Source organism: Botryllus schlosseri, chromosome 11 (assembly GCF_051294905.1).
Source record: "Botryllus schlosseri isolate E-star chromosome 11, Bs_hap1, whole genome shotgun sequence".
Lineage (NCBI taxonomy): Eukaryota > Metazoa > Chordata > Ascidiacea > Stolidobranchia > Styelidae > Botryllus > Botryllus schlosseri.
The window spans coordinates 3,078,232-3,103,279 of NC_137246.1; the positions used below are offsets into that span (position 1 = coordinate 3,078,232).

The 25,048-nt window shown below is 40.2% G+C and overlaps 2 protein-coding genes and 1 long non-coding RNA gene across 8 annotated transcripts; 2 read left to right on the forward strand and 1 right to left on the reverse strand.

The window, feature by feature from the left end:
* The first annotated feature begins 3,165 nt into the window (after window positions 1–3,165).
* Window positions 3,166–5,877, forward strand: LOC145449831 (claudin-7-A-like). Of its 2 annotated transcripts, XM_080328272.1 has the most exons (4): window positions 3,169–3,451; window positions 3,513–3,677; window positions 4,732–4,884; window positions 4,942–5,877. In XM_080328272.1, exons 1-4 carry the CDS (start codon window positions 3,235–3,237, stop codon window positions 5,082–5,084), a joined length of 678 nt encoding a protein of 225 aa, XP_080184398.1. In that variant the 5' UTR covers window positions 3,169–3,234; the 3' UTR covers window positions 5,085–5,877. The 2 variants fall into 2 exon arrangements, with proteins under 2 accessions (XP_080184397.1, XP_080184398.1); XM_080328271.1 differs by having other exon boundaries at window positions 3,166–3,451; window positions 4,732–5,877.
* Window positions 5,878–6,225: 348 nt separating this feature from the next.
* Window positions 6,226–21,635, reverse strand: LOC145449814 (protein amnionless-like). 5 transcript variants are annotated; one of them, XM_080328251.1, is made up of 12 exons: window positions 21,448–21,602; window positions 21,252–21,382; window positions 21,149–21,193; window positions 20,858–20,954; window positions 18,315–18,508; window positions 17,147–17,287; window positions 16,599–16,781; window positions 16,394–16,484; window positions 12,996–13,103; window positions 12,769–12,922; window positions 6,777–6,849; window positions 6,226–6,700 (listed from the first exon to the last, which is right to left on the reverse strand). In XM_080328251.1, exons 1-12 carry the CDS (start codon window positions 21,491–21,493, stop codon window positions 6,533–6,535), a joined length of 1,431 nt encoding a protein of 476 aa, XP_080184377.1. In that variant the 5' UTR covers window positions 21,494–21,602; the 3' UTR covers window positions 6,226–6,532. The 5 variants fall into 5 exon arrangements, with proteins under 5 accessions (XP_080184377.1, XP_080184375.1, XP_080184374.1 ...); XM_080328249.1 differs by having other exon boundaries at window positions 16,599–16,778; window positions 21,252–21,584; XM_080328248.1 differs by having other exon boundaries at window positions 21,252–21,583.
* Window positions 21,636–22,840: 1,205 nt separating this feature from the next.
* Window positions 22,841–23,665, forward strand: LOC145449848 (uncharacterized). Its single transcript, XR_013918367.1, has 2 exons — window positions 22,841–23,308; window positions 23,379–23,665. It is a non-coding gene; the product is annotated as an uncharacterized LOC145449848 (long non-coding RNA).
* Window positions 23,666–25,048: the final 1,383 nt, after the last annotated feature.

The window sequence follows — 25,048 nt, forward strand, 5'->3', positions numbered from 1 at the left end:
TTTTTTTAGTAATACACTTCTTCTAGTCGCATGTTGGCCGAAACTGGATTTGTCTTTTGGTATGTCGTGGCGCGGTAATAACCGGCACCGAAATGTCTATTCCTGTAAATTATGTACACTTTTTTCATGGGGGTGAGAGGTATGCATTTCAAAATCAAGCCATCGAGAGACATTTAAATCGCGAAGCCCGAAAAAATTTTCAAGTTAATCAAGTCTCACGAAAATACTTTATAATTTATGTTGGTTTTACCAAATCCTTTCGAGTCCCATTCGAGCGCCCTCGCCAATGCAAATCGTTGGATACGATAAATCGTCCCCTATAAAATTAGACAATGGGTACATTATGACGTAACAAGCAAATGGTTCATCATTTATTGAAAAAGTTGTTGTTATCTCATTAGGCCTTTTCAATGCAATCCTTATGTTGTCTTCAATATATCTTCTAAGATTAGTTCTAAGAAGGAAAATAAATGAAATCGTGAGTAATCGTGATTACTTTTCCAATGTAATTGTAATCGTAATCGACTACTTTCTGATTTTGCTGTAATCGTAATCGTAATCGCGTGATTCAGAAGTAATCGTAATCGCAATCGATTACATCCATGAAGTAATCACCCCATGTCTGCCTTTTACTCTTCCATACGTAGGTCACATTGTACTGTGCGGTGGTATACCTCCAGACAGACACATTTTTTCACCTGAAAAACGGAATATTTCGACCTAAAAAATATATGTTTTCCACATATAACGTTATAGAATTGTACTACTTATCTTCATTTCTGGTTGGAACTGTCTTTCCTCACGAAGAAGTTTGGTCTGAAAAAACTTTTTTGACTCAAAAACTGACAAATTTTTACATGAAAAATCTTTATTTTAACAAAATCCGGCCCTATGAAGTATTACAGTATAGTTACATCACGGAGGGTTACCAAATTTTGGAATCGGGAAAGGAGGACACTTTTACCAACTCAGAAAAGTTAGTTGATAAAAACTGAAAGCCGATTTCGCTATTTTTGCTGAAAAATTTGGTGGGTTGACTAACATATAAAAAAGGTCGTTGTTTCCGATCGAACCACGGATTTTCTATTAACACCATTTATGCCCATTTTCACTCGAATCTAGCCATTACCTTGGCTGTAAAAGCTGTAATGAAGGTAGGACGTATGGTAACCCCATATCACGTATTATGGCAGAAATAATTAAGATTTGTTGTAGTAGGCTACAGCAACGAAAGATAGCCTGCTTCCCTACATTTCGGGTAGAAAGTGTTTCTCCTTACTAAGTAGCTTGCCAAGAATAGAGAAAGAACGTTCAACAGTTGCAGCTTTTGAAGTTGTGCGTACACTGCTGGTGACACACCGTGTTGCTTCATTCTGACAATGTTGTCCACATCACAATTTTTCATCGTGCGCTTCTTGATATAAGAAGTAATAACCATGCAATGCCCACGCAGTCTTGCTTCAGTTAGGCTATCGCAGTACGTTGAGCATAACACCATGTTAACCTATTTGTTTCATTTGAAAGTTTATGCTTCACAATGAGCAGACAATGGGCCGTCTACAATGATATAGGCCCAGAAAGTAGGCTACAAGCTGTAAAATGTCAAATGATAAGTTCATCGACAGTGCAAAATCTACGATACAAACGAAATGCAGGCTGCAAAAACTTTTGACATTTCTTGACTGTACGCTGCAATTTTGACGAAATTTTGACTTGTAAAAAAATCGCCCCACTAATAAAAGACATCTGCAAAGACATAACTAACGAACACGAATTGACATTTGATGTCGCTCATAGCAATGCTACTGCTTACGCTGCGTTTGCTGGAGGATGTCGCGAGTAAGCTTAGCTACTGTCAGACCGATATCGGATGTTTTCAGCTGATTCCGATAAAACCGACATGTTCAATTCAATTTACTGCTAAAACCTTCATCATATCAATACATCACAAGACTGCCATACAATAAAACATATGAAGATGTCGAAACGACTTGAAGAAGTCTACGAAATCAGACACCCGCCTGGCCTAGGCGACGTAAAAAGGAGGCATGCAGGCATGCAGCCAGACTGTTCAGAGTCAAGTGTACCTGTTTGATGCTGGTGTGATCAGACTAGATGACCTTCACGGTCTTATCGATCATTCCTATCTAATACCGAATACTGTGCACGCATATTTTCTGTACCACCATCACTGCCGTTTGTTATGTATTTTGGTTCGATGAAAATAAAGACTCTCTCTCTCTCTCACACTGAATGAAAAGTAAAAGACGATAATATTAAAGGACAGGTGACAAATAAGATGGCATGTATCGGAAGGCGAGATCGATATGTCAGGCCGTGGTGCGATAAACTATAGAGTATTAACTATAGGCACATGCTCAAGAGATACGACATCTAGCTTGAGGAGTACTTCTAAAACTTCAGAGCCTTGATTTGAACAGCTTTATAGTCATTGTCATGCTTGGACAAGAAATATACTAGAAAGGCCGCATCTGGACCCCGGTCAGCTACACGAAATAGATCAATATTGCCAGTCTATCAATCGCAGATTATAACTCTCTGACTTTCTACTATCATGTTATGACGTCAGGAAATTTGTCGATCTGATTTTACTTCAAAATGGTCGATACCTATTTTTCTATGTGATACCGACTGGATGTTATCAACGAACCGAATATCTAATTTCATAGTCGGTATTTAAGACGGTCATGTCATATTTTGCCATATTGGTTTCACTTTTGAAGCTGTTTAAATCCCATTCGTTTAGTGTTCCGACAACTCCTTAAAAGAGGCACTCAAAAAGTCTTCTAGTCGATAATAAATGTATTCATGCAATGGATGCTGTGATGAAGGCAATATCCAAGTTGTGTTCCACGAACCAGCTATGCGGTTTTTCGTAGCAGGGAACCTTTTCTTCTAAACCCCATCATCCTTGTAATTTCTTAAACCCGTCTGTAGTTCCACATAAGAACGTATATGTACCTTTTTCCTCTGCGGCTTCAACCTACCAGCGATGAAAAAAGTGCTGACTGGGAATGTCGAATAGTTTTTCTTTATAATTCCTGAGTAAGACGACGTTCCGAAGTATAGTCTACTATTGTATGCGTTCAAACTGTTGGATAGCGAGGTCAGACATTGCCTTTTATCTGCTAAAGTCCAAGTGCATCGTTCTTTCTTCATACAGAACATAATTATATATATATGTATATTTAGAATAATTTGAGGCTATTTATAATGATTCACGAATTCGGATTAGTTTGTACTCTGTTCGCATGCGCCGGCTATCTTTGGACCAACGTAGACCCGTGTTGGAAGAAGACGAGCGGTGAATTGAACGTAAAGCCATACGACATCTGTTATGGACTTTATAAGTCTTGCGCGATAACATCAGTTGGGGAATGGCTGTGTGACGAGAATTTATCATCAACCCCTCTGGATTTACATATACCGGGTACTAAATGCGTCATGACAACCCTTTTGCTGTCCACGATTACCAATGGTGTTCAATTTAGCGAGGAACCACTACTGCCGAACTGCAGCGATTGTCGGGACTATTCTTACAGCTGCCGCGTTGCTGCTTGGTGGATTCGCTAGTACGTGCTGCACAGCAGGTAATATTAATGACGTGCAGAAGAGGAAATACAGGACACGGACAGGGTGGATACTGCTTTTCGCGTGTAAGTCTCTGGTCTTCTGCAAAACCATTGAATTTAGGGCCAACTAGAATTCGATTTCGGTATGTGTTAGACGTGGACAACTAGATAATTCCAGTTGTCTAATAATTAGACTAATTTGAGCGAAATACCGCTAATATAATTAAAATTTATGAAATGTTTTTGTGCTCTGATTCGTCTAATCTCTGGTTTTCCTGAATATATGCTACAGGAGAACTGTATTGCAGGGGCGGGCCACTTATACAGTCGGAGGGACGGATGTGCTTAAATGAAGTAGTTGACGGGCCGGATTACAGAATATAATCGCGTATTTATCCACCTATACAAGGAAAAATTGTATTAATTTAAACCCTAAGTTTAAAGCATAGAGAACAAGAACAGTATTTAATGAATTTATTGACAGTAGCTGTTGAAGTCAATCAGACATCTGTGGTCGATCAAAGTTGTCAACAAGTTCTTTGAAGGCTGCATGTCGTATGTAGAAATGTGTTTATAATATAGCTCAGTGGTAGAAACCTTTGGAAAAGACTGCACGTGAACATCATTTGGAACGCAGCCGTATCTCGATAATGTTCATAATAGTCGAAAATGTATAGACCCGAACAGGGTAAGTAGTTTCAGGTCCATCTTTCTCGGGTTGGCAAACTTGGATTCATTCTGTGACACGTCAAATTTGAAAATACTATCAGAATAGAATGTCGATTTCATAGTAGGGTCATATGTTGTCCGTCCGTGGTAGGCTATATAGTGCGAAACGAGCCAAGTTTGGTGTACAGACATTTACCGTTTTTGCGGTTTGAGAATAAAATCTTATTTCATACGAACCAAACTTGATTTGTGTTGTATTTTTTTACAATTTGGAATGTAATTCAATTCCTAAGGTCTAGTTAATTAAACCTGCGTATTAATAATTCAAATTCAAATTTAATTTGTAAAAGCTGAAAATTTCTAGTTATCTCACTCTGCAATGTGTCTGCACGACACTGCCATGTTTAATATCATGCATGCCCCTGTACAGCCGGCTTCCATATATTTCAACCAAATTATTTCTTCATAGGTCTGATGCCTGCGAGCGGCGCCGCGTGGACCACACACGAAATTCTGCAGGAACGATACTGGTATCAATACACGAACACTCCAGGATCGAGGTTTACAATCAACCGCGGGGTTTATATCACTTACGGGAGCGCCCTTTTATGTCTTTTTGCAAGTGAGTTACTACCACCTCATCTTTTTCATTCTAGGAGATACCTTCGATGTGTTGCAGGCGCTTGCTTCACTGTTCTTTCCGACAATGGGTGTTGCAATACCGGTAGTAAAGAGGAAAAAAGAGAATATCGATACGAACCGCGTCCGTTTCCACAACCAACGAAACGTACAAGAAAGCCCAGCGCCATTGAATACGTTTGAACATGGCATCTAACGAGAAAGAGTGATATAGAATTTAACACGGCCATGTCTCAATTTTAAAGGAAGGAAGCCAAGTTTGAAGTTACATATGTCTCATGCTTATTGAGAACTGAAATGTTGTTCGCAATATACGACTCAAATGGTGCCTAGTTTGCTGCAATGTATTGAGCGATTCGAGTCGCGAGCATCATGACAATATTATATTATCCGATTGTGGCGGTACTATAGTAGCAATCAACAGAAATGACGTCGCTTCATTAATATTGAATAATTTAATATGCTATATCATATTCGACTAACAATTTCGAGCAGGTTTCGAGAATGTATACGTCGAGATGATTGAGCAAATCAAATTATGATTACCCCCTGTAACATCATAGCTTCGAATTACTATAAAATCATTAACTTACCAGCTAATTTGATTAGAATCTCGTGGCTTGCAAACCTCGCAGCAGCCTGGAAACCTAGATTTCTACCGAATTCGAATAGAATGTCGCAAACAAACGCGTCCAGATATATACATTTAAATTGTGCATCTTTATACAGAATTTATTGTTGTAATATCAGATTAACAGCGTAATTATGTTCCCAACTAATCTGCATTCGCGTAATTTATAATTGATTCTAATTATAACTGATTTGTTGTTAGTAATTTATGTTGAGTGTTTTTATATTAACTGCTATCGAGACAGGAAACCTACAAACATCATTTCGTCAAAGACGTATTGAAACGAACTTTGAACTTTACATGATCTCGAGTAAGAATTTATTGAATAAATGAAAGAATTCTGGATGTTCACGCTTCAAGTTACGTTGACAGAATTAGCTCCAGAAAAAATAACTCAGCTGGTCTGTTACGGTGGGTTGCTGTGCTAACACAACTAATTTAAGAGCGGCGGGCGTGGTGTTGATTGCTTACAGCGAAACATAATTAGGCCTAAGCTATGTCAAAGTGAAAGCCGTATGGCGCAAACTTTGCAATCCTTATAAACACAAAGTTCGACGTAATGCCGGTGAGAGTTGACAGAGAACACGCGCGATACAAAGAATTGCGCAACGTTTTGTTCAACGCAAATTCCTCGCGTACCGAGCGAACGATGTGTAGGCCGGATTGTAGAGAAAAAAGTCACGAGCAATTCAATACTTTCAGTATTGGTTTAATAATATTGTCATCTGTTCAAAACACCACAAGACTGCGATACAATGAAAAGATAGGAAGGTGGTGACAAAGACTTGCAGTAGTCTTTGAAATCAGATGTAAATAAGATGATGATTATATTCTTAAGTTGGTATACTGAAAAGGGTGTGAGGAGCGAATTATTATCAAGAATACTGTGAAATATCACGCTACTAAATTCTCATTGAGCGATGCTGTTTCATGCACTAATTACAAATTTCTGGTGTATGAAGAAAATGACTATAGAATCATATCTATTTGTTCGCGTTAATCACAAATCATCTCCAACAAAAGCTGGGTTTCCAAAGGAGCCACCAAAATCGCTATCCAATGCACTCATTTGTGGCCATCCAATGTTCTCAGTCGGCACTGTGCGAGCTTGACTCTTCTTTGGCTTGGGACCGTGATCACTGCTTTCAAATTCCTGCCCTGGGCCGACCTATCCGATAATTTGTACCATTCGCTGTTAAATTTAACCTTGTATAATGTACTGTACGTATTTTTCAGAGCCTTACCTCTGTAATGTGCGGTAATTGGTAACTGCTCGTTCTACTGTCATCTAATTGAAAGTCCACCCGACTTCGGCTTCTGCGCAAAGGAATGTTGAAATATGTTAACTGTATCGCGTGAACCTTGAACGCCCAAGTCGATAAAAATAATTGTAGAAATCAGCGTGCTTTTAAATCAATGCCTCAGTCTGGAAATGTGGGTTAATGGGGTTTGAAGTCATTAACTAATACTTAACTCTTATCACCTTACTTCCATGGTTGAACTACAGATAGAGATCGAACATTTAACGGTATCCCTAATCGCGAACATCGACGGGTGTTTCACTATAGGCCTATGCATGCAACCGGGCGGCGTCTGGATGTTCGACTTCAGAGCGGTAGTCCATACATTTTGACTTAACAATGATTCATCCCCTCACTAAATATACAGCCCGCAAGTACACTAGCTTTAAATACACTAATGATACCGATATGCCTGGTTGAAATATCTTGAGTATCATTAGCAATTCGACTATTGCTCAGCTGACATCACAGTCGTCTAATGATAGTAACCCGACTAATAGTATGGATTGGTGTGGTTAAATTCGAGAACCCGACGACATAAAAGTATGAATGATTGGAAAGTTCAAATACGTACATTTGATGCGAACCCAAAGAAAATAAAGGCTGTTATAGATCACGTTAAAGATCATTTGATATTTATGATTGGTACTTATTTCATTGGGCTTTACGACAATGCTGCGCGCCGGTGGCCGGAATCGAAACTATGCCCCTTGCAACTGATCACTATGATTAGTGAATGCGGAACATGCTGCTGAAGCACACCATTCAATTGCTTTAAGCACGATCGATAGTAGCCGCAACCAAGGAAGCGAATGGAAAGAGTGAGAAAATATTAAAAAGAACGCAACACGAAGCTGAAGATCGAACACCGTAACATTATTGAGATTGTACCATCTCTATTGTAACATCGTGCACTCGGCCGTATAGTGGATGTTAAATTAAAAGACATGGTTGCTTCGAAATCCCCCTGTTTCTGCGCGGCAGTCTGAATCCTGCGCTGCCGATAACAGGCGCAGAAGCCTGTCTATGGGGTTATCTACTGATGCTAAACGTTGTAATTCATACACGTATTCCATTACTTTAATAACGCAATAGCACGCTCAAGTCAGATTCGAATGAAGATAGCTGACAATTAGTGTAGCAACAGCAACATACAACTTGATGAAGATAGCTGACACTTGGCAGCAGCAACATACGGCCGACGAAAGTAACAGAAATAAGATTAACGTAAGTAAGGAACCAAAGTAAGATTTACAATTAATTTTGCGTCAACGTAAATAACCAACAAATGGTGGTTCACACACGCTTTATATAGCAGTGTTGCAGTGGCGGCTCGTGACAATATCGGGTGGTGGGGCAAGGGCTGCGAGCGACTTTTATCAACATGACGTCACAATGGCGTTTTCCAACGTAAAAAAGTAACTTTATGATGCTCACATGAATTTCCCGATAACAGTGATTTTAACGTAGGTGCCGCGAGAGGTTTGCCGGTGAGCCGTGACTTGAAGTGTGGTAACAAATGTTTTATTCATTTATTTTTTAACAAAGGATTATTTTACAAAATGTACGTGAACTAAGAATCGTCCCTATGCCACGAATCAAGTATCAGGTCATCCTTAGTAGCATGCGTTATGATTTCATGGTATAGTTATAGATTACGCAAATCGATAGACCCTAATTTTTCTAAGCCCGTCCGAAAGTGTTTCGTACACGATCCTGGTGTGTTACGACCACTGAGCTGGTGGTTACGACCAGAGATGGGCGGATTCCAAAATTTCGGGATCCGAATCTATCCGGATCCGGCTGGCAATTGGAAATTCATAGTCCAAAGAAATCCGGCTGGTGAATGTCCAGTTCGGAATCCAAAAAAATCCTGCCTGAACAATGCTAATTAATCATATCACAGCAAAAAAATCCGGCTAAAATCCGACCGTCACCCCAAATTCAAAATCCGGATCCAGTCCGGCCAGGTAAAAAAACATTGAAATCCTGCTCCGGCTCCTGAACCGGACTGTGGCCATCTCTGGTTACGACCAGGTGATAATAGGCAACCAAAACGTAGGCACCCGGCGTACGATTGGATCAATAGACTGGACAACTTCTAGACCTCTCATTTTCGCTCTAAAGACAACTGCGTAAACTACGTACGGAGCAAAGATTCAATACGATTCATGTTCGCACTTGACTTGACCTGACTCATTCCAATGACTAGAACTCGAGAGATTGCGTAAGCCTAACTGGAAAGGTCAACGAGTTCGGACACATACGCAATTGTTATCTCATAGATTGGGCCTGTCATATTGAATCCAGAACATCAATTTGAATGGTCTTTGAAGAACTAAGGACAGCAGCCTCGGAACTTCGGTCTCGGAACATCATAGGACATTTTGGCCTTGAAACTGGAGACTGTGACACAACACATACGGCTTACAGTCTATAAGTCTGCTGCGAAATCGCCGTTGGAAAATATACTAATCAATAAATACATGAATAAAAGCCGTAACTTAGTATACTGTTACAAGAAATCATCGAGAAGTAGCATACGCAATCTCATAACCCATTCCGGTATGGTACACTGTCAAAATCAATACAAACAGACGAACACCGAACTTTGAGTAAAATAGATCGAGGAATAGGCTGATCGAATGATCAGCTGTTAGCCGACATCGAAAATGAAATAGCTATCGCATTTGACAGGGGATTGTGAGCAAAGGGTTTGAAGGCCACAATTTCACAGTGAAATGGACATTGGCGAACATAAAATTATGTGAATATTTGAATGCAAACCGAGAATCTTGGTCAGCTGTTTCATGCGATCATCGAGATATACCATTGGAAATATCATCACCGATCTCGTTATGGAACGCAGACTATAGATTAGCACAGACCGACACCGGCTATTGCGTGAGATCCGCAATGACGTAGGTAGGCTAAGTATCAGATCAGCGCGCATCTCTACCATACTCGACCTCGAAAACGAAATAACTGCCTCAATCATTGAGTGTCAACTTTAAGACTTGGCACCGTGTTCGATACTAAAATCCAGACATACCGTGCGAAAGCTCATGACAGATCTAGGTATGGAACATCGTTGAAATCAATAGAGACCAATAACGGCTTTTGCGTAGATTTGTTGGCGATAAATGAAGAGTCAGCTCTTACTCGACTTTGGAAACGAAATTACCACCCACATAGTTCAGTGACAAACTTAAAACTTGTTACAGCGGTCGATACTAACACTTATCGTGCCAAATGTCATGACCGATCTCGGTATAGAACATCGTCAAAATCAATGGAGACCAATACCGGCTTTTGAGTAAAATCTGTTTGCTTTACTATGTACATGATAGATCAGCACACACTGAACTTCGGAAACGGAATTACTACCATTATCTTTAAGAAGCAAGCCTGAAACTTGGAGCAGTGTTAAATACTACCTTCACGACATATCATACCAAGTTTCAAGAAATATCATGGTGCGAAACACCGTCAAAATCTACCTATTCCAGCAAAGGTCGACTCAACGCATATTACGGTAACCGAGTTCAGATATAGATACGATTGTTACATCACACCTTCGGGGCGAGCAAGCATATTTGCCCCGGTTGCTCGGCCATTTTACGAATAGGAGAGAGTAAATCACCGTTTCTTTATTGTGCGCGGCTTTGAGAGAATAGATAGTGAAAGCTTGTTATGAGCGCTACCGGGGCAAGCCCCGGCTAGGCATTCACAAAGCGAAAACACAGAAGAGAATTCGATTTTCGCAGAGACTTCGCTATGTATGGGCGTTTGCAAGCGAAAGCACAAGAACGCGGGTTTCGCTGTGATCTCGGTATATATTGATTGCTGTGCGTCTATAAATGGTTAAATTGTTATTGAACAGAATTTTAGGTGGGGCAATGCCCCAGTTGCCCTATAGGACGAGCCGCCACTGCAGTGTTGGGATCAAGTCAGTCACTATCTTCGAGTCACGAGTCATCTCGAGTCATTGCAGATTTTGACTCGTGTCAAGTCAAGTTAATCGATTTTCGAAGGTGACCCGAGTCAAGTCAAGTCACTCATTTTTTGGAGGTGACTCGAGTCAAGTAGAGTCAAGTCACGATTCAAGTCAAATTGAATTTTCGAAGTATGAGTGATAAAGATGCAAAGTCATTACATTTTGCTGGATGAAAGATGGATTAATCGGCCTTTGTCTTGAATCCAATAACCAATATAAAGTTAAATATAGGCCTGCATGCAAAAAAGCGTTGTATCGCTCACGCACACGGAGAACTGCTAATACCATACGTGAGTAACTGTATTTAGCTACATGCTACAGTCTGTTATTAACAGCCAAAATAGAGGATCGAATTTACGAAGCCTCGAGAAGTTGCAATAAATTGATATGGTAGGCTACAATACACTACCCATCCGTGAGAATAAAAACGTATAAACTATATTCGTTCGATTAAAATTATACAAGAGGGTTGGTAAATGTGAGCACTGTGCAATTTGAGCACTGAGCCGTCTGAGGAACAAACATACGTTGCTTTCAGAATATTCCACTACTACTACGACAACGTAAGCAGCGATCGTTTCGTTTGTGCTCAATTAGATTGTGATATAACAATGGAGGATGAATGAAAGGTGCGATCAGCGATCAGTGAATAACTGGCTGTACTCACAAGTGACACTTGCATATTGCGAACAATCCGAGCATACCTAAGATATAGGGTGATTTATTCGACACCGTTTACTTGATGACTTGAAATTGACTCGTGAATTTTGCTCCGAGTCACAAGTCAATCCAAATTTCTGAAGCGTCGAGTCAAGTCAAGTCAAGTCATTTTTGCAAACTGACTCGAGTCAAGTCAAGTCAAACGAAAAAGTTGACTCGAGTCATCCCAACACTGTTATATAGCGGTAAAACAGCCTATCAGAGAAGGCTTGATTACAAATGATTACTAAAATCAAGATTAACAAATGAAATGCGTAATCGAAAACACCCAGAGTGTGTTCATTAGATCGCATTGTATCTTGTATATCGCATTGTGCATTGGGTGTGTCTTGAAAGCATGACAAAAGAATCCGCTGATTATGATTATGCAGATGCTGGTTGATTCAAGGTTTCATAGGACCATTCCCCTGTAGAGAGGTCGCGGTGGAGTGGGATTAATTGGCTTCTTTGGGTCGCTTTTCATGTTCTGCCTTTTTACGAAAGTGTAAACTTATGATCTTTTAAAATGAAGATAAAAACTAATTCGAATTTGTGAACACTGCTTTACACTATGAGTTAATTTATAATTGAGAATTACTTTCGGTACATTTTCCTACCGTGGAAACCTTGAACCTCGCTTGGACGTATCGAAGTATACGAAACATGTAGGCTAATACAAAACAACGCGCGTTAGTGGAAATGATATTTCGGACAAGTTGTGATCAACCCACAACATTGTAACAAAGTGCAGTGAACTAAGCATGGTTGAAAATGCGCCGAGTATCTGTTATGTATCGTATAGAACTGGCATTCTTTTCTTTGCGGTACCACGAAAGGTAAACATTTGAACTTTCCATAAGCCTTCATCCTAATATGACGGCATAACAAGTGATACACTCTCTACATTGCATAGGCCAAGGTGGGTGTCTGATTCCATAGACTACTCCAAGTCGCTTCGACACTTTCCTATCTTTTCATTGTATCGCATTGTTGTGGTGTATTGAACTGATAAAAATTGCTAATAAACCAATGATGACAATGATACTCGAACTCAGATACTCCCTAGACTCGGTTCAGAATCGAATCGCTGAGTCAATCAATTTTGCCCAGCTGCTCAATGTGCCAACGCAATAAATCGAATCTGTCGAACTCAGTCTAGAACAGAAGCTAAATCGCCGAGTACTATAAATTGTGGATGGTCAATATAGGCTAACCAGGACGGTATATTTGAATGCTCACCGTCTAACACCAGCATAGAAGAGAATGGTCAACAAAACAATTCCAAATATCAAGCCGATCACTATGCCTGCTACTGCGGCCGCACCAAGCGCTTGAGATTTTGCTGAGCCTGACGATTGTATCGTTGAGACAGAGACCCCAAGGTCGTTATCCGCTGTGAAGAAATGCATTGTGCAGAATGAGCGCATGTACGTAATACAGAGACAGAAGCCGTCTTCAAAACTTACGTGAGTTGATTTCCTCGTAGATCTCATTGGCAAGTTGCTTGGCATCGTCGCCCGTACCCGATTCGTCAGTGATGTATATTTGAATAACATCTCTTTCTGCAAAATAATCTTGAAAAATTGTTGTTAAGAATTGGAAGCTTCTATCATAATTTTCAATTGGCGGGGGCGTGACCAATTAGGATAGCTTCTGCAGTGTTGGGATCAAGTCACTACCTTCGAGTCACGAGTCATTTCGAGTCATGGCACATTTTGACTCGAGTCAAGTCAAGTCAATCGATTTTCGATGATGACTCGAGTCAAGTCAAGTCACTCGATTTTTGGAGGTGACTCGGGCCAAGTAGAGTCAAGTCAAGTCAAGTAACGAGTCAAGTCACAATTCAAGTCAAGTTGCCTCTTCGAAGTATGAGGCATGGTTACGTCATGGCATTTTGATATGTCTAAAATAAAGATGGATTATTGATTTTGAACCGATGAACGAATACAGAGTTAAATGTACACGCAAGAAAGCGCTACATATACGTAGAACTGCTTGCATAGCCTCAGTTTATAGTTACCAGCCAAAATAGAGAATAGAGAACGAATTGATAAGATGCAAGACATTACCCATTTACAAATTGATATGATACAATTAGAGCCTGCGCCGATGGTCGAGGACTATATAAACTATATTCGAATTCAATTTCAATAAAACAAGAGGTTTGGTTAAGGTAAGAACAGAGAACAGAAATAGACATTTTGCTATTAAATTACTTTACTATACTAGTTTACGACAACGTAATCTGTAAGCTTCGATCACTTCGTTTGTGGCCAACAATGGAGGCCCAGTAAAACGCACGATCATTGAAAGATTGGTCGCTCTCACGGATTACAACAGCGTTTCGCCAGCAATCCGAACATATGCAAGATATAATGATTTTTTATCGACACCGATTACTTGATGATTTGAAATTGACTTGTGAACTTTACTCCGAGTCACGAGTCAATCCTCATTTCTGATACGCCGAGTCAAGTCAAGCCAAGTCATATTAGCAAAGTGACTCGAGTCAAGTCAAGTCATACGAAAAAGGTGACTCGAGTCAAGTCATGACTCGAGTCATCCCAACACTGCACACTAGTGCACAAATGCTAGTACACAGACTTGGACAACTATAGATTACCTAATTTGCATTTCTTTTTAAATTAAGAAATCCCGAGGCAGTTTCGCTTCATAACTGCTAAAACTCCAGGACTCACCTAAACAGAATGGCAGTCTGATATGAAATATTTTACTGTGCTAACTCATTTTTATTGCCAAATTGCCAATAGTGCAATTAATAGTCCAATAATACAAGCAAGTACTACTAAATAAATACAGTCCATCCTCCAGATTACCGGACCACGACTGACCTATCGATCTCGCTTCCCATGACATACCGCCCTACTTCTTGTCGCTTCTTTTTTCTGTACTATCTTCTTTACTTTCATTCAGTGTGCATGCCTCCTCTTTACATCGCCTAGGCCAAGGTGGGTGTCCGATTCTATAGACAACTCCTAGTCGCTTCGACATCTTCCTTTCTTTTCATTGTATCGCATTTTTTGTGGTGTATTGAACTGATAAAATTGCTAATAAACCAATGATGATGATAGTGTACTAATACAAACATATTGTTGTTTAGAGATGTTTTGTTGGGGTTTCGGAAAAAAAAATTGTTTGCAAAAATCCATTTTCCCTGTGATATATATAACCGCCATTCCAGAATAACTTAAGATGAGCTGATAGAAATGACTATAGGCTGGACGTTATATGTTCATTAAAATCTGTTTCTCAATATTGGTGCCATACATGTTGCGATCATACCCAAAGGGGTCCACGGAAGGGGTAAGTATTATTATTACATTCGCCACCACCTATCTCTGTGGATTTTTGGCACTCATCCAATATCAAATCGACGGCGCGAATTTTCAACAGACGACCGCGGATTTCAAAAATGCAGCTACAGAATTCGCTTTGAAATAATAAAAGTCTTCTCAATTTCTACATAAATAGTATTATGTTGTTTTCGAGAAAAGTCATTTAATTCGTGTCTATCAATAGCTTGCAGTTAATATTTACACGAGACGGATGACGGTTGCACGATAATTGAGCTAGATTCGAATTAAAACTGGAGTGGGGTTCCGCGGGGGTCCGTGACGGTACTAAAGGGGCCCGCAAAGACAAAAAGGTTGAAAACCACTGGATTGGAGCGAAATGCCGGTAATCTAAATATAATCTAATTTGTGAACTATTTTATGCTCTAATATAATGTATGGCTTTCCTGCAAATGCTACAGGAAAACTGTATGGTGCGGAACGAGCCAAGCTTGCTGTACAATGTATATATTAGGGCCGTTGAAAAAAAATTTTTCTTCAGATTTCACTGGCTGTAGTGTACACTGTACAGTGTACATACATCTGTCATTCAAATTCTTTTGAGAAAGAACTCTGATTTGAAGTGAAGTGAACTTGGTTCCTATTTCGAAGTTTTCGTGAATTCAGTAAATTTAATTCTAGTCTAATTTGGAAATAATTGTCTAGCTATAATTCTAATTTTCATCGAATTTGGAAAAGCTGAACATTTTGTAGTTGTCAGCATGCTGGTACACTCCCGAAAAAAAGTGTGTAGCCTACTCACACCCTAAAGGTGTGAGTACACACACGAAAACAGATCCTGTCTCACAGGTATACCTCGATATAAATCAAACATCCAAATGATGCTTGACAAACTAGAATTAGTACAAATGGAGTAAGATGGAACATATATCGGCACATACAGACGTTGCATGTTATACACGTAGGTAGCTTACGTAGTTACGTATCGATTGAATATGCCCAGAGAAAGAAACCTGCCGATTGGTAATCATGATTGGCACAAATTGGCTCTGAATTCAAACACAAAAATAATGAAATACGGTTCAGTCGCTAACAAGTCTGCTTTTGAAATATTCGATAGACAGAGACAATCCGTGACCGGGGTGTCTGAATTCTGAAGTAGGTTCCGTTTTCGTGTAGACTACGCAGTGTTGGGATGACTCGAGTCACTATTTTCGTATGAATTGACTTGACTCGACTTGACTCGAGTCACCTTCAAAAGTCGATTGAATTGACTTAACTCGAGTCAAAATGTGCAATGACCCGAGATGATTTGTGACTCGAAGGTAGTGAACTGATCCTAACACTGAGCCTACGACCTTTAGGGTGTGAATGCACACTGTTTAGAAGTAATACCGTAAATACTTTATTCGAAACGTAAACAGTAAGTGTTACTTCGATCTCTAAAACTGTTGAAGCTGGGCCTAATACGATATTCGTATATCGTAGGGTTGAAGGTTGAAGTAAAAGTGGGAGCTGTAGGCTACAATCATACAGCTTAAGCGGTATACCTTGGTTTCTCAACATCACGCTTGCCCTGCTATCTTCAGACAACATCATCTGGGTATTCACTTTTGACAGAACAACGTGTACCGCAGAATACTGCAATATAGGGGGGTAAATGAACGAAACTTATCAATAGCATAATAACATGGTATCCATTATGGCCTACTAAAAACAGTAGGCCATGTATCCTTGCATATTATGGAAATTTACCTGAGGCTGAGCACTGAATGTCTCAAGAAATTCGGTCATTTTGCTCTCAGTATATACATCGGTGTAGTTGAAAGTAATGGCGCTACCACATTGATAGCAGCAAGATCCGTAAGCTATTATTGGATTTTCGCACTCGGCTCCACCACACGTCACGTAGTTGCATATTTTATGGAACACGTCCTGCTACCGAGCACAAAATAGAACAATAGTTATAGGGATATGGAAGGCCATGGTCCAAGCACATTGTACACTATATAGTGTATCGTGTTTATCCCAACAGAGGACACGGCTTAACCCATTTTTCGCTTACAATTAGGACAGGAGGGCATATATTTTAGGGTAGGCTGATGTCTATTATTGCCACCTTTATATTATTTCAAAGGTATGGTGTACACTGTACATCTCATTTATCTTCGGAGAAACAGGGTATTATATCTATATATAATCGATTACACGCGATAACGGTACATGAAAAACGCTCGAACAAAATCCACGAAAATAACGTTAAATCTCGCGCCTCGTACCATCGGCAGGCCTATATAGCTCACCATTAAATCATCTTGATCTCTGCATATACAACCACTGGGGTCAGTACATCCACTTTCATCAATATCTATTTCGCCGTCTCCTATAAACTTGTACCGTCCCTCATGTCTCCTATAGTTCGTAAAAGTTGAGGTGGTGAACGTCTGAATGCATTAATATCATTTTTCACAATTTTACATTTCTTGTTCGGTATACCGCGCCCACACTGCGCACTGTGCAGTGTACGTTATAGTGATTATTATACAAATATACATTCGTCGTTCCTATCCGTTAAATAGGGCAGCACATTCCCCGAATATACACATTTGGTTATAAGTAATGCAATACAAGTAGATCGTAGAAAATATGTTTTCCTGAGTGCATGCATGGTTGTATCAAATCCTGGAAATACTTTGTCCGAGGCAACTAGGATTTTAAGAATAAAAATCACCGATTTTAGCGCCGATTTCCCGCATAAAATTGAGAACAGATATAGCCACAGGGTTGCATGTAACGCAAAATTTCAATTCAAAACAAACAATTTTATTTTACCCATTACATGACGCCACGTCTATTCAATTGTGACGTCGCAGTGGATTGGCACTGTTATATGGCTACTTACGAATTAAAATTGAGAAGATATTGAAATTATAGGGCCAGTATGGCTCCTTTGACCCTGTCCGGCGCCTGTCTTGAACGGACCAAAGAATGTCTTTGACCGGGACTCGTAATATAGCGGTGAGCGGTCATCATTACCAGATCATGCATTTCGTTCCAATTATATACGTGCTATTACTTTTGAACTGGCGACAATGCCAAGGGCGTCAATCATATAATGTATACGTAGACTATATCTAGGGGAAATCGTCCGAAAGCTCACGCTACACTTTTTTTCGAAAGTATTTCCGCAATTATGATATAGTTATACAACTTTTTTAAAATAAATTGATTTTTTCGACAAGATATTTGTTTGAAACACTTTTGAAAACATGTTTAAAAGAAGGTTTTATATAAGCACCTCTTGTTTTAAATTCGACCCAAGGTAAGGAATTCAGGGCCACTTTAGATGACAGTTTTGTTTCAGTAACATTTAGTAACATCATGTGCCTGGTGAAGACAACACCCATATGCTCTAAATATTATATAATTATAAATAGTCCTATATAGATATCTTTAGTTATGCATACCAACCTGCTCGGCAATCTGCAGATTACGAATCACGTCATTCAGTCCGATTTCTGCAGTGAAAGAGCTTATTCCGGGAAATACAGCATCGTCGAAGTCACAAGGTACTTTCTCAAAGTCAAGCATGTTTCGGCCTTCATCCGTAGCCCTCCAATTAATCGGGTTAAACCAATCATCTGGCGAAGGATTGAACTCGAGATCTAAAAATTCAAAGAAACAGTTTTGCTACATGAGCGATCTTGACTTCATATAGTCCTCGGCTGCTGGGCGTTTTAGAATCGGCGACTATAAAATCTTTGGCAGAAAACGTTGTGCTAAACAGTGGTTCTTAACCTTTTTCATATCGTTACCCCCAAGCAGAAAATTACAGGAAGCAATTACCCCTTTTCGAAAAATAACAAATTACAGCTTGCACTCAATTAATTGTAAACGAAGTAACGTCATAATATACACGGAAATGCATGTTAAAAATATTAAGTCAATGGGATGGCTGATGCTGTTTTTGTGTTATCCAGTGGTCACATTTAGGCAAAGAGGAGGATAATAGACAGCATTTAATGCAATTGTCAATCGCAAACTTATTTCGACATTTCGTTTTGATAGATACCATTGCAGAAAATCCCATTTGTCAACAATAACTTGAAGGAAATTCTTTCAGAAAGTTCAATGCCAATATGACGAAGATTGGTTATTCATTTTGAAGGCGAACCCAAAAGGTTACAACGTATTCCCCTCGTTTCTTCGAAGGCATTTTTATGATGGCAGACTCAATTTTTTTGACTAGACTAGACCACTACACTTTTCAATACTAACAGCTATATTTCTACGATATTGTTACTGCATTATAGGTGTAAAGCTGAACTTAGACGTCTCTTGTCTTTCAATTTGCCAGCGTGCGTAACAATATATGATCCGCGCACACTACTGCAAAATAAATTGGACTTATACCTAGCACTATACTTAACTACATTCGACACTGTTATTGATAATTACTATTGGTTCTGGTTACTATGATATCACAACAGGCATGGTGTGCTAAGTGAAACAAAATATATACCTAGCCTACAAGATCTCAAAACAATAATGGTTAGCCTACATTCATATTTACGTTTGAAAATATTTCAGTGCACCATTATAACTTTACTAGAAATGTCAGTTTCAATTACCCCCCGAAAATTGGTAAATTACCCCTTTGGGGGTAATTACCCCCAGGTTAGGAACCACTGTGCTAAACCTTGGGTCACGATACGTCCTGGCACGAATAATCCTGCCCTGACCCCACTTATAACTATCTTGAATGTGTGAATCATAACAAATTCGGTCGTTATTGGCTAATATATGCAGCAGACAAGTAGCCTATAAACTATAAAGTTGTATTGAGCATTCGCTTCGTAATTTCGGCAGAGGGGATCGAAGTAGTCAAGAAGGCTACTCAAGTAGAAGTAGAAGTAGTGGTTTTCGAATAAGCCGGGAAATGCTTCAAGTAAAAGTAGAATATGCTGTCTTTGGAAACTACTAAAGAAAGTAAGCAGTCATAATGCAAAACCTGGAAAATTACACATGCGGAAGGTGCAGAGAGTTGGGTTTGTGTTTGGCCGCACCATGTGATACAAATGATACCTTTGCTATGGAACAGTGGTTGCTATGGAACAAAGGTCTTGACACCAGCAAATCAACGAGCTATCACCGTCCATGTCGCAGCACAGCGCGGCCAGATATTGAGTGCGGGGCCTACTATATAAAAGATATCATGCTCCATATTTAATGGTGTTGTATTAACGTGAAGCAATGGTTCCTTTTAACAAAATGCACCACGCCTGTTAGACAACGACACGTTACAATGATTTTCTGCCTTTTCATAGGGTTACCAGTTACCATATTGTGGAAACGGGAATTAAGGACACTAGAAGTTAATTTACCGAAACTGAAAACAGCTGATTTTGACATATTTACTCGAAATCTTGTACACTAAAAAAAGTTCAGCAGTCTGATTGGACTCCCAAAATGACCCGCTCAAACGTCCGCATTTGCCTATTTCGCGTCATTTAAGCCGATTTTCAGTCGACCCTGTCCATTAGCCTAGCTGTAAAAGCTGTGAAGGAGGACAAATTGCCTTAAAGACCGACAAAGGCGTGCTTGGAGGACATTTTCAATTTCATGAAAAAGGAGGAGTGATCCTCCTAAAGAGGACGTAAAGTACTTTTCACCATTGCTACGAGCTAATCAGGAGCCAAATATTAGGCGTCGCCATTAAAATCGTGCGGCCTGCGGCGTCTAGCAAGTTCGGATAGTGGCCCACGACCCATTTTGAGTAGGCAACCGGTGTTCTATACTAAACCATTTTGTCATCCAAGTGACCCTTGCAGAAACTGTGACGATGTAAAGGTAGTACAAAATTAGATTTAATTGAGTAAGTACGACAAGAAGAGGAACACAACTTGAGTACTTCGAAAAAGTGGAAGTACGTTGTTACTGGCCACCTCTGAATTTAGGGCACCATAAATGGACAGTTGAAAACAACATATCGGCTAATCCCCCAAAGTACGTACCATGCGATTCTCCATCGTGAGAGCAACTTGAAAGATCGTTACTCGATCCCCAGACTGAGCCATCCCCGAAAATGAATTCACCGTTGAGCGGAAGAACCTAGGACACAAAATATTGTGAGGCTATTGTTGCCAATGTCCTATGGCTAATTTATCGTTTGGGCTTGCAAGATAATCAATGCGACGTAATGAACATTGACTTGATTAACCTGATAGTTTCCAGCATATATTTCCAGTCCAGGTGCCTACGGGTTATGTAGGCCTATATACAAACAGCCTGTAGCCTATACTCACCATTTCTGTAATCTTGGAACCACCTTGTACGAAAACTGATACTACCTACAATAAAACATACACGGTCCTGACAAATATTGAGCATAGGCATATGGAACATTACATCGTCCGGTGGAAAGATGATTCTATCCTCGGCACACGGAATGCCATGGTCTCCGTCTCCCCATCTACTCGGGTCGTCGAATCTTACATCAGGAACGAAAGTAAATTGAGTGGATCCTTCCACGGTAGAACCTATGTGGGCATATGATACGAATGATGAAAAAATTTCGAGTATTGCAAATGATATTATTTTACACCTGATATAATAATAAGCAAGAGAGTCACTACTAGTCCGCGCGTCATCGTATTCGGTTTCCGTATAGTCGAACATATAGATATAGTCACGAAGAAGCAAAGATCAGTCGCCCGATATCTCACCCTAGCACACAACTTTTACGATATGCATGCACGTATTATGTCGAATATTTGCTTTTGAAAATACGAGCACAAAGGAACTTCATGCTGATATATAGTTCATTCGTATTTGTCATTGATTTGCAGAGACACGGAACAACAGAATCATATACTGGTATTTTTTAGTTTGTCGCAAGACTTTGGTTACCGAAGCCACAAACCGAAATGGAATTCAGCATTATGCAACTCGGTAGACAAGGACCGCCGATCGGAATTTATAATTGATGCATGACAAGGCGTGGGACCCGATTTTATGCAGAGATATCTCGTTGCTTGCTTACTGCGTTAAATAAGTCTTCTCCCCCCCCGTCCCTGTTCGTACGGAGACAAAAAAGCCCAGGATAAGACCCAATGAAAGAGCGCACACACAAGGAATGGAAATAGCAAGAAAGAACCGCAGAGACCAACATCGATAAAAGAATTGTGACATCGGACGCTAGGCCTAGGTTGATGCCTGTTCGCGAGACCGCAACTACAACTGGTCGTGCGGCATCCTCCTATAGGTTAATTACATCGCATTGTACATTGTGTATGTCTTGTTCAGATGGTAATATGTGACGATCATTATTGAAGTCACTGTTGAGAAGTATAGGCATCTCAGCTTTTAGTTTCGTTTACCTAAGGATTTTATACGTGCAAAACAACACAAGATTTCGCTGGTATGAAAAGAGAGGAGGGAGTCGAAACGACTTTAGTCTTTCAATGAGACGCCTACCTCGGCCTAGCTATAGAACATGTAAATCAGAGACATATGCACAGGCCGTGTTATTTTTGGCATTTCAGGAGCCAGATGCCAAAACTGCCAAAAATAAAAATTTGAAAATGCCAAAAATAAGCAATTTTTGGCATATGCCAAAAATAACACGGCCTGCCAAATAGTGTATTTAGTTCATGGTGTTGTGTTAACAGGACCGCGTTACAAGCGAGAAGAGCGTTTCTGAAAGGCAGGTTTCTTAATCTGAATCCTGCCCACCCATTAGGGATGAAAGCATGGTGTCCTAAATGGTGAGGGCACAGCGAGATTGAACGGCCGATTGCATTTGGTTTACGTCATACTTTCCATTTGTCCAAAGGCAATTTCACGACCGGTTTTGACCGACTTGTCGAGCGCTAAATTTGATGAAACGGGTATCAATGAGAAGCTACCGCAGTGCTAATTATTAAAATATAAATTATATTCTGGTCATGGAACTGGAACCCCCAAAATCAACCACGATTTTTGCATTGTGATCGAGTTGAACATTTAAGCCGTTTCCATGTGCAGGTTTCGTTGGCAGAGTGACCATATATGGTCATGCCTTTCATGACTCAGCAGAATTACTCTGTCAACTGCTTGCCCCGGTCGGTTAGCGGTTGTCAGAGTATTTCGCGGTTGGCAGAGTATCTTGCGCGCTCTTGGCTACGGTCGTCTGTTATCTATTCAGTCACTGAATTGTTTCTTGTGTATCGGAGGATCAGCTGATTGCTGGGATAATTGACTTTACTATTGATAGACGTATTATTATTAATAATATTATTAGTTAACAAAACGGAATGTTCCATTTGACAGCAGCCTGGAGTTGCCGCTGACGCCAACCGCAGCAGCATGCAAATTTTGTGGTGAAAGTGGACTGTGTTATCGAGTATAGGAAGACCCGCCAGGAACGTCAGTTCCATTATTGATACCCCGGCGGGTTATTCCTGGTAATTCTTCAGATTTTCTGTGTATGTGGTACCGGTATCGCGGTATGTAGGATGTAGCATATTACCGGTACTCATTTTTTTTATAATGCAGGTACGGTACTCCAAGGAAAGCCAAGAGAAGGAAATTGGAATCGCAAAGAATACTGAAGGCTCTAAAAGTGATAACGACGATATCGACGAACAGCTTGAAGGAGTTGACGTAAAGACATTTGCAACAAATCGTCAGCATGTAGAGGCCGCAGCCCGCCTTCACGACTAGCTATCACCAATATTCTAACATCTATTGCCAACCAGAATGTGTTCGGACAGATCAATGACTGACGCTTTGCTGAATTGATGGTTTCTTTATTTAAAAACAAAATATTTGAAACATGCAAACAGATACGAATTTTTAGCCTATAAAATCATAGCCAGTATTGAAAGGATAGGCAGTAATGGTTCGGCGACCTCCGCTAGAGTACGGGCGCAAGACATAAAGCGGTATTTGATAGGTCGCATCAACAACATTCCTCGGCGCGATATCAACGTGGATGATTTAAATACTGCCCTGATGTTATCTGCAGTTACGATGTACCACCCTACAGTTCCTTCTGGAAGATTTTCGCTGTTTAGGCGTTGTTCACCATTACGAGTATCTTGACAGAAACATCTCTAAAGCTACAGGATTCCACAAAAAACTACGTGGCAGGTGCTTTAATGTCGATATCCTCCAGCACGAACATTTACCTAAAAGTACCGGTACAGATTGTCAATTTTTGTTCACCGATGTTCATCGGCCGCTGATGATCATGTACTGTACAATGTACATGGAAACGCGGCAAACATTCCTTGGCTCAGCCAATGCGGGCTAAGCCAAGTAGTGGCCGCACATGGAAACGGCTTAATTGTCACCCAACAAACTGTCTGGCTATTTCTGAGCTGCATAGTCTCGTTTTGCCAGACAGTCTTGTTGCGTCTATGTTCTGAAACAAGCTAACCTTCCCAGGACTAGCTCTTCCATGCGAGTTGGTAATATTAAAGCCACCTGAAGTGTCAAAAGTCCTCCGAAAATATATCGGAGAAATGATAGTCGGGCTACTAAATAGAATGTGTTTAGAGACAACACAGGAAACTCCTGGAAAAGGATCGGGAAGAAAATTCTTGTCGCGATGAGATCGATGGCACTGGCGAAGTGATCGCTTTTCATGATGCATGGATGCCGGTATATTTGAATCCGACCACTGGACATATGCACGTTGCATACTGAATGAAGATAACTTACTTTACTTACAATGGGCAAGCGACGAAAATGAATTGGCATGTGTCGGAAGTCGTACATCATATTGTGGTCCAGGGATATCGACCGTTGGCATGTAGGCAATTTGGCATTCACCTGTGTCAGCACAATCGGGATGCAACTCCACCAGGGTAGTAACCAAGTCAAAAATCAATCTGACTTGTCATTTCCAATCATCACCACCGAGTCAAGTCTAAGTTCACTGTCCAGTTCCGAGTTCAACCCACTTTTTTATACCATGCTTGGGTGATATCGACTGCTTCGCACTCATAATATAGTAGTTTCCCTCACCTTTAAAAATTCCTGGGCCTATTTTTAAATTTCCAGTCATGATCGACAAATACCCAATAATGTGGTACTTTTTGTTACAATGACCACCTGATTCTCGATTGATACGCAATGACGTTTTGCAAAAGTTGGCTCAAGTCAACTCTATAAGACACCACATCTCTGACTGCAATCGTATCCCAGCCGCCGACCAGCAA